Source organism: Dipodomys ordii, unplaced genomic scaffold (genome assembly GCF_000151885.1).
Source record: "Dipodomys ordii isolate 6190 unplaced genomic scaffold, Dord_2.0 Scaffold69, whole genome shotgun sequence".
Lineage (NCBI taxonomy): Eukaryota > Metazoa > Chordata > Mammalia > Rodentia > Heteromyidae > Dipodomys > Dipodomys ordii.
In genome coordinates, this window is record NW_012267285.1 from 151,198 (window position 1) to 161,297 (window position 10,100).

Here is a 10,100-nt window from a genome sequence, read left to right on the forward strand (position 1 = left end):
GTTCGATTCCTCAGCACCACATAAGCAAAAAGAAAAAAGCCGGAAGTGGCGCTGTGGCTCAAGTGGTAGAGCACTAGTCTTGAGCTGAAGAGCTGAGGGACAGCGCCCAGGCCCAGAGTTCAGGCCCCATGACCGGACCCAAAAAAAAAAAAGGAGGGGGACTTAATGTTAAATTTATATACCCACATGTAATAGTATGTGGATGTATTTGTGTACATATATTAATAAAAAGTTAAGACTTCCATAAAATATTTTAAAACACACAAAAAAATCTTAGAATCAACTTACCTGGGGTAACTAGCATGAAAATTCAAGTTGAAAGGAAAGGGGAAAAATGACCATTACAAAAAGGTTTTTTCTGGTTATTGTTTTTTGGTGTTCTTTGTTTTATTTTGTTGTTTTTTTTTCTGCCAGTCCTGGGATTTGAACTCAGGACCTGGGCGCTGTCCCTGTGCTTCTTTTGCTCAAGGCTGGCGCTCTACCACTTGAGCCACATTCCCAGCCCTTGAGATATTTTTAACATTTTTTGTTCCTGTCCTGGGTTTGAACTCAGGGCCTGGGCACTGTCCCTGAGCTCTTTTGCTCAAGCCTAGCATTCTACCACTTTGAGCCACAGCCCCACTTCCAGTTTCCTGTTAATTAGAGATAAGAGTCTCACAGACTTTCCTGCCCAGGCTGGCTTTGAACTGCGATCCTCAGATCTCAGCCTCCTGAGTATCTGGGATTACAGGCGTGAGCCACAAAGCAGGTAACTTTTCAATAGACACTACTGAGTCTTACCTCTATCATAGTTAAGATCAATGAAAATATAGAAAACATATCCTTTTTGTTATTTAGAATCATAATAAGAAAACAGAAGTTTGCTAGAAAGATATAGAAGAGGTGTACAGTGGCTAAAGATTATGCTAGCAAGTTGAACAAGCAAAAGTCTTTACAAACGCCTGGCGTGTGCAGATATTGGGAACTTCTCTGCTCTTCACACAGTCTGCTCCCTGAGATCCAAATTCAATCCCCAGCGCTCCGTGGGGAAATGGGGGTTTTCTCTACCTGTGAGCCGACATGTAAATATTTAAAATGGAAACATCCACTGTTACAGGGAACTGGCAAATATATCACACTGTGACTTGAATTGCTCATTTCTTCCCTTCTGGCCTCCAATTCCATATTTATAACGTGAAAGCCGAGACCAGGATGGAAGGGGGTGGTGACTCTATTATTATGCATGTTGAATTAAAACCCTTTCGGACAACCACTTACATAGAAGAAAAATACATTTTAAAAAATGAAAATGTATTTAAGGGGCTGGGCAGGTGGCTCAGTGGTAGAGCGCTTGCCTCGCATGCATGAGGCCCTGGGTTTGATTCCTCAGCACCACATAAGGAGAAAAAGTCGGAAGTGGCGCTGTGGCTCAAGTGGTAGAGCGCCAGCCTTGAGCTTAAGAGCTGAGGGACAGCACCCAGGCCCTGAGTTCAAGCCCCATGACTAATCAAAGCTGGGCACAGGTAGCTCATGCCTGAAATTCCAACTACTCAGGAAGCTGAGATCTAAGGATCACAGTTCGAAATCAGCCCCAAGTAGGAAAACCTGTGAGCTTCTTGAGATCACCAATGAACTAGCAAAAAGCAGGAAGTGGAGCTGTGGCTTAAGTGGTAAAGCATCAACCTTAGTGGAAAAAGCTAAGGGACAGCCCTCTGGCCCTGAGTGCAAGCCCGAGTACTGGCACACACACACACACACACACACACACACACACACACAAAATGAAAATAAAATCAACATGGCACCAAAATAAAACCAAGTAGGCCAGAAAACAAAAGCAAAAAATAAAATAAAATAAAATAAATGGGGGGAGGGGGAGGAGAAAAGCAAAAGCAAAATAGGAAGAAAAATTAAAATGAAAGCAAACCTAACATGAGCCAGAAAACAAAAGAGGGAAAGAGAAAGGAAAGGGAAAGGGAAACAGGGAGAGAAAAAATAAAATGGAATCCTTGCTGCGTGATTTCCCACAGTTTCTTCCACGCACACACGTAATAAAAGTCCTATCATTTGGGCTGGGCAGGTGGCTCAGGGATACAGTGCTCGCCTAGCATGCATGAAGTCCTGGGTTCGAGTCCTCAGTCCCACAGACACAGAAAAAGCCAGAAGTGGCGCTGTGGCTCAAGGGGTAGAGCACCACCAGCCTTGAGCCAAAGAAGCTCAGGGTCAGCGCCCAGGCCCTGAGTTCAAGTCCCAGGACTGACAGCAACCACCAGCCACCAAGTCCTATCATGTGAATGCTTTTCTGCTGGGCACCATGGTGTGCACGCGCATCCTAAGGCCCAAACAGACTAGCAGAGGGCGTGGCAAGGACCACGGTTGCTATGGAAACCTGCTCACCGCCTTCCTCCCCGTCTCCGGGGATGCTCGCCGCCAGGCAGTACATGGTGCTGGTGCCCTCGCTGCTGCACGCGGGCGCCCAGGAGACGGGCTGCGTGCTGGTGAGGAACCTCAACGAGACGGTGACCGTGAGAGCCGCCCTGGAGTCCATCAGGGAGAACAGGAGCCTGTTCCGCGACCTGACGGTGGAGAAGGATGTGTTCGACTGTGTCAAGTTCACGGTGAGTACAGACAATGCGCAGGGTCCTGGGCGCCTCGGATCATCAGGCAAAGGCTTTGACAACTTCCCAAAGGCGTCTATGTAGAGCAACTAAATATGGATTTATGGGGGGGGGGGATGTCGGTGGTGGGACTTGAACTCAGGGCCTGGGCGCTGTCCCTGAGCTTTTGTGTTCAAGGCTGGTGCTTTACCACCGTAGCCACAGCGCCACTTCTGGTTTTCTGGTGGTTCATTGGAGAGAAGAGTCTCGTGAACTCTTCTGCCCAGGCTGGCCTCCAACCATGATCCTCAGATCTCTCAGCCTCCTGAGGAGCTGGGGTGACAGGCGGGAGCCACTGGTGTGCCCTGAAGAGTGTGTGTGTGTGCGTGTGTGTGTGTGTGAATACAGGGTGCTATCCTTTAGCTTTTGTGCTCAACATTGACCCATAGCTTCACTTCCGGTTCTTTCTTTCCTTCCTTCCTTCCTTCTTTCTTTCTTTCCTTTCTTTCTTTCTCTTTCCTTCCTTCCTTCATTCCTCCTTCGTTCCTCCTTCCTTTCTTCTTTCCTTCCTCCTTCCTTCCTTTCCTTCCTTCCAGGGACCTTGAAGGGTGGGGAGGGCGGAGGAGAGAGAGGAGGGGAGGGGAGGAGAGGGAAGGGGAAGGGAAAGGAGGGAAGAGAAGGGGGAAAAGGGAGGGGGAAGGGGAAGAGGGGAGGGGGAGGAAGGGGAAGAAGGGGAAGGGAAGAAAAGAAGAGGAAGGGGAGGGGAAGGGAGGAGAAGGGGGGAGGGGAGGGAAAGAGAGGGGAGGGGAAGAGGAGGGGGCGGGGAGGGGCAAGGGGAGGGAGAACGAGGGAAGGGTGGACAGGGATCCACACAAATTGTCCTCATAATCTGACTTGTGGAATTAAGACCTTTTTGTGCAACTACTTATTCCAAAGGAAGCGGGGACATGGCAGTAAGCACCACGCAACGCGTGTGCACCTTCCAATTAAAATGGGAAAAACAAAATAAAATGACATTTCTAAAGCCCATTGGATCAGGGCTGAACAGGAGCCCCGTGCGTGGACTGATTAGAAGGCCTCAGCCTTTGTTAGCATTAAAATGATACAGTCAGTCCCACACCCGTGGCTCCTGCCTGTAATCCCAGCAGTCAGGAGGCTGAGATCGGAGGATCGCAGGTCAAAGCCAGCCTGGGCAAGGAAAGTCCATGAGACTCTTCTCTCCAATGAACCACCAGAAAACCAGAAGTGGCGCTGTGGCTCAAGGGGTAGAGTGCCAGCCTTGAACAAAAAGCAGCTCAGGGACAGCGCTAGCCCCTGAGTTCAAGCCCCACGACTGACACAACTTTACCAAACAAGTCTCCTGAGCAAATGCCCCAAAGGCGAAGGAGAAGACCCAACGGTCTCTTCTCCATTGCAGATTCCACCGATTCCCACCAGCGAGGTCATGTTTCTCACCATCCAAGTGAAGGGAGAAACTCACGAATTCAAGAAGCGCAGCACGGTGATGATCAAAAACAAGCAGAGCATGGTCTTCGTCCAGACAGACAAGCCCATCTACAAACCCGGGCAGACAGGTGAGCACAGCGTCCCAGCCCAAGCATCCCAGCCCAACAGCTGCCTCACCGCCACCCTGCCCACCAACCAGGCAACGTATTTCTGTTACAGTGCAATTTCGTGTGGTCTCATTGGATGACACTTTTCGCCCCCTGGATGAGGTGGTAAGTCCCCTGTGGTCTATATAAACGCATTTGCCTTGGTCTAAAATGGCTGGAAATATATTTGGGGTCCTTAAGGGAGGACCAGGGACGGATGGGAATTATCTGCCATGGCTAACAGTACATTCCTGAAGTTGAACTAGCACAAGAACTTCATGTAAAACATGACCCCAGGTAGGGAGGGGGATGCCTGTAATCCCAGCTACTTGGGAGGTGGAAATGGGAGGAGAACCAGGGAAAAGTGAGTGTGGAACTTGATCTGAGAAACTGGACTAAAAAAAACAACAGACCAGGGACATGGTTCAAGTGGTGGGGTGATTTTCTAGTAAGTATGAGGCTTTTGTTCAATAAGAAAGAAGAGAGAGAGAGAAGGAAAGAAGGAAAGGAAGAAGAAAGAAAGAAAAAGAAAGAAAGAAAGAAGGAAGGAAGGAAGGAAGGAAGGAAGGAAGGAAGGAAGGAAGGAAGGAAGGAAGGAGAGTGAGGTAAGGGAGGGAGGGAGGAAGAAAGAAAGAAATTCCCTCAGGTCAAAAGAGGAGGGAATTTGGAATTCTGTCTTGGTCTGAAATCCAGTCAGTTGTCCTGCAAATTAACCTCCTCGTTGATTTCCAAATCAGCAGATACATTAAATATTAGGCACGGAAAATTATCCACGGACGTAAGGTGAAATGATTTCGCAGAGCTTTAAAGTTGTTTCTGTGCACACTGGCCAAATCCCTGCTATGAAAGAAGATCGGCTTTTGTTCCTCAAGTCAGACCTTCACTATCTGAGAGAAGACGCATGGTTTTATTATACAGCAAACATCCAACTATTTAATACATTTACGCCTATACATTTGATGTACGATGTACATATGGTATAATGTATATGGGACATTTATATGTGACCAGGATGGTTTCTATATACAATATATGTGATATATATATATATATATATATTAAATGTTATATGTATATATATGGATATATTATATTTATATATTATGGATATGTAGAATGCATTTTGTAATATATATGATGCTATATGTGATGTATATCTATCATATCTAATAAGTGGATAGATGTACATTGATCTAGATCTATGTACAAACATGCCAGGTTTGAGAACACTCATGAAATCCATTCTTGTTTTTTGTCTTTCAGATTCGACTGCTATACATTCAGGTAAGCAATAGGTATTCAATCATCAGAAAGAGAGTAATCATAAGCCGGGAGCCGGTGGCTCATCCCAGCTACTCAGGAGACTGAGATCTGAGGATCAAGGTTCAAAGCCAGCCCAGGCAAGAAAGTCCGTGAGACTCTGATCTCCAATGGACCACTCAGAAAACCAGCAGTGGGGCTGTGGTTCAAGTGGTAGAGCGCTCACCTTGAACTGAAGAGCTGAGGGACAGCGCCCAGGCCCCGAGTTCAAGCCCCAGGACCGACAAAAAAGAGAGAATCATTACAGGAAAAGATGTCCTCATTTGAAAAGCTCTTATAAGAATTAATAGAAAATTTTTCTAAGATCCCATTGGGGCTGGGTGGTGATAACTCATATTTCATTTCCCTCTTCACCCATTCTTGTTCTGTGGGTAGCATAGGTGCTCTGGAGACTCACTGTCTGTGGTTTCTAAGGCTCTAGATCTCTTCAGTTATTGTATCTCTTAGTGTCAATGTATCCCTTTATCTATTGTAATTAATTTAGCCCTAGATTCTAGGTCCCTTTATCTATTGTAATTAATTTATAGCTGGGTCTCTGTTGTAATTGATTGGTCTTTAAACTATGGTAATTAATCTAGCCCTAGACTCTAGGTCCCTTTATCTATTCTAATTAATTTAGCTGTGGACTCTATCCTTTATCTCTTATCATTAATTTACAGCTGGGTCCCTTTATCTATTGTAATTAATTTAGCCCTTGACTCTAAGCCCCTTCAGCTATTGTAATTAATTTACAGCTGGGCCCCTTTATCTACTGTAATTAATTTAGACTCTAAGCCCCTTTATGTATTGTAATTAATTCAGCCCTAGACTTTAGATCCCTTTATCTATTGGAACTAATTTACATCTAGATCCCTTTATCTATTGTAATTACTTGATCCCTTTATCTGTTGGGATTAATTTAGCCCTAGACTCTAGGTTCACTCTAGCATAATTAATTTACATGCAAGTCCCTTTATCAACTGTAATTAATTTAATCTATGGACTTTAGATCCCTTTCTCTATTGTAATTAATTTACCCAGGGACTCCACCCTTTATTGTTATTTACAGCTGGGTTCCTTTGGCTATTGTAACTAATTGGTCCCTTTCTCTAATGTGATTAATGAGTGCCCTTATCTGTCATAATTAATTTACATCCGGGTGCCTTGATCTACTGCAATTCATTTAACCACAGGATCCCAAAGGGAACCGCTTGGCGCAGTGGCAGAATCTCCAGCTGGACACCGGGCTCCAGCAGCTGGCCTTCCCCCTGGCCACCGAGCCCCCACTGGGCTCCTACAGCATCACCGTGCAAATGGAGTCGGGGGTCACCGTCAGGCACCATTTCACCGTGGAGGAATTTGGTAAGGACCCCGGAAGAGCGTGGAGTAAGCACCAGGGCTTGGGCTAGCAAATGCTTCAACTGTGACAGGTCTATGTCATTAAAAAGCTCAGCTCCGTGCTTACACCTGTAATCCCAGCTACTCAGGAGGCTGAGGGCTGAGGTTCACAGTTCAAAGCCAGCCTGGACAGGTAAGACTGGGGAGACTCTTTTATCTCCAAGGAACCAGCAGAAAACAGAAAGTGGTGCTGTGGCTCAAGGGGTAGAGCACCAGCCTTGAGTGAAAGAGCTCAGGGACAGCGCCCAGGCCCTGAGTTCAAGTCCCATGACCTCCAATTCAAAAAGAAGAGAAATCTAGTAGGGCTTGGAATGTGAGTTTATCTGGAACCTTCCCAACAATTAACAATGGATTTGTAATAGAAGTCATTATATCTAAACCCAATGAGGATATCAGTGGTTTGTGAATAATCTTTCATATGGCTTAGAGATTGTGTGTGTGTGTGTATGTTGGGGCTTGAACTCAGGGCTTGGGCGCTGTCCCTGAGCATTTTTGTTCAAGGCTGGTGCTCTACCACTTGAGCCACAGCTCCACTTCCCCTTTTGGTCATTCCCTGAAGAATCTTACAGACACTCACATATGGACTGTTGTTAAGGTAGTACTAGAAATTTAACATACCTTTATTGAGATCAGGATAAAATAACACCAAAAATGTACAAATGCACCAAAAGTAAAGATTGACCATATATACGAAAACCAGTTAAACATAGAAATGAAAAATTATTATTTTAAATATGGATACACAGTGGAATGCAAATGTCAAAATGTTGTGTTTAAAGAGAAATAAAGACAAACAATACATGCTTATCTATGAATAATAACCCATATCTCAAATGCCTTTATGAACTCCAACTTATTGTGGAATGTTCTATGCTTGTCTTACACGTAGAACCTAGCATATTATATGAACATGTAGAATTAAACATTTGTTTTATGTAACAGTGTATTATTACAATAAAATAAAATGTCAATAATCAATAAAGCTCACAACCACTGGAAATACACTTTGATAAGGACCAAAAAACAAAGAATCTTACAGACTTTCCTGCATGGGTTGGGTTTTTTTTGTTTTTGTTTTTTTGCCAATCCTGGGTCTTGAACTCAGGGCCTGGGCACTGTCCCTGAGCCTCTCTGTACTCAAGGCTGGTACTCTACCACTTGAGCCACAGCACCATTTCCAGCTTTTTCTGTTGATGTGGTACTGAGGTATTGAACCTTGAGTTGGTTGTGAACCAAGATCCTCAGATCTCAGCTTCCTGAGTAGCTGGGATTCCAGGCGTGAGCTACCCTAGTGTTAATGGAGTCTTTCCAAATGAACTCATCCATTGCCTCCATTTTAGAGTAAGGGAGATACAAATGCCCTTCCAAGCCCCAAAGCCCATTAGACAACTATAAACAGAGAACCTAAAAAGATGAATACCTTCTCCCTCCCCTAGGCTGCAACTCTAACTTTCTCTGTCCCCATTCAACAGTGCTCCCCAAGTTCGAAGTGCAAGTAACAATGCCAAAGGTTATCACCATCATGGAACAAGAATTGAACGTCTCCGTGTGTGGCTTGTGAGCTGAGTGTTTTTTTTCTCTTTTTCTTTTTAATATGTTGAGGGGAGTTATTGAAAGGAGACTGGCTTTTGTAGAGCTTGTGGCTAATCTCTCTAGGACCAGTGGCAACGCAAAACATGTCTGCTGTTTTGGAGACTTTCCTGACTAGGAAATACTTATTCTGCTGCTTTTCTATTTCCCCTTCTCCTTTGCTTTCCGTGTCCTAATGCACATTGCTGTCATTATGTTTAAAGAGAGTCTATACATACACACACACACACACAGGACTAGTAGCTTTCCCTTAAGCAGATGATAACAAAAGACACTGGTCAAAGCACATTGTACTCTAATTATATAGTGTTGAAAGCCCTTCTACTTAAAGGAAAAAATTAATTTTTTGAATTCTTGAACTCTGGGCCTGGGTGCTGTCCCCTGAGCTCTTTTGCTCAAGGCAGGCGCTCTACCACTTGAACGACAGTGCCACTTCTGGTTTTCTGGTGATTCCTTGGAGATAAAGAGTCACCCAGACTTTCCTGCCTGGGCTGGCTTTGAACTGTGATCCTCAGATCTCAGCCTCCTCAGTAGCTGGGATGACAAACATGAGCCACCAGCACAGGGCTGAAAATTTTGTTATTTTAAAGATGATAATAAACTGCTTGCTAACTAGGGAGATCATTGATCCCTGGTTATAGGAGAAAGCCAATCGTCGATAGATCACTTATTAAACCTTGGAAGAGTATTGTGTGGGGAAGCAAAAAAAGAATTTAGACTCGGGGTTTGTAGCAAGACCACACAGCAAAATCTCACAGAATCCATGAGTCTAGCTCAGGATGACACACCAATCTCTGGCTGCTGTTTACTGGGGAAGCGAACTGAATCTCTCAGGGTGATCTCCTCCTTGTAAAAAGAGCAAAAGATCAGACCTGCACAAAGGCCACACATGCAATGCACCTGCTACTTACTCAGCTGCGCCCCTCCCCCAGCGCTGCTCCAGAACATTCCCCTCCAAGTACTCACTCTCCCCCCACCCCTTCTCCACACCTCAGGAACCAACAAATACAAGACAAGCCTTCATATCAATAGTTGGGATTCCTAGATTGCTTTTGAGAGTGGTTTTTCTTTTCTATTTGCTTGGTTCTTTTGTTTCTAATGGTATTGCTTTTCTTTTTTAAGATATATGTATATTCTATTATTATTGTAAAGGGAATGGGTATTGATTTTCTCTTAAGAAGGTATCTAGTGTTTGTAACACTCCACACACACACACACACACACACACCAAAAAAAAAAAAGGCTTCATCAAAATGATATTAAATTGAAAAATCAAGCCAAGCACTATGGTCCATACCTACAGCCCCAGGAGGCAAAAAAAATAGAAGGCTTGTGGTTCAGAGCTAGCCCGGGCAAGACATGAATGGGACGCCTTTGAGACACATGAAGAGGCCTAAGTATCAGGATTAAGGCCCCGAGCTCTGGGACCTTAGGCAAAAAGCATGAGCCTCTCTCTGGAAAAATTTAAAAAGCAAAAACATAAAAAGGGCCAGGGATATGGCTCAAGTGGAAGAGTACCTGCCTAGCAAGTGTAAGGTCCTGACTTTAAATGGAAGTACTGCAAAGGAAGGAAGGAAGGAGGGAGGGAAAGAGGGAGGGAGGGAAGGAGGGAGGGAAGGAAGGAAGAAGGGAGGGAGGGAGGGAG

General features: G+C 44.9%; 1 protein-coding gene across 1 annotated transcript in view; it reads left to right on the plus strand.

Annotated features, from left to right (window-relative positions):
- The window catches only part of LOC105991011 (alpha-2-macroglobulin-like), a 57,721-nt gene that overhangs the window by 4,059 nt on the left and 43,562 nt on the right, over positions 1-10,100 (plus strand). The window contains exons 2-7 of the mRNA XM_013023570.1: positions 2,414-2,597; positions 3,994-4,150; positions 4,242-4,294; positions 5,432-5,452; positions 6,661-6,829; positions 8,338-8,422. Coding sequence (XP_012879024.1) covers positions 2,414-2,597; positions 3,994-4,150; positions 4,242-4,294; positions 5,432-5,452; positions 6,661-6,829; positions 8,338-8,422 — 669 coding nt within the window. The remainder of the gene's footprint in view (positions 1-2,413; positions 2,598-3,993; positions 4,151-4,241; positions 4,295-5,431; positions 5,453-6,660; positions 6,830-8,337; positions 8,423-10,100) is intronic.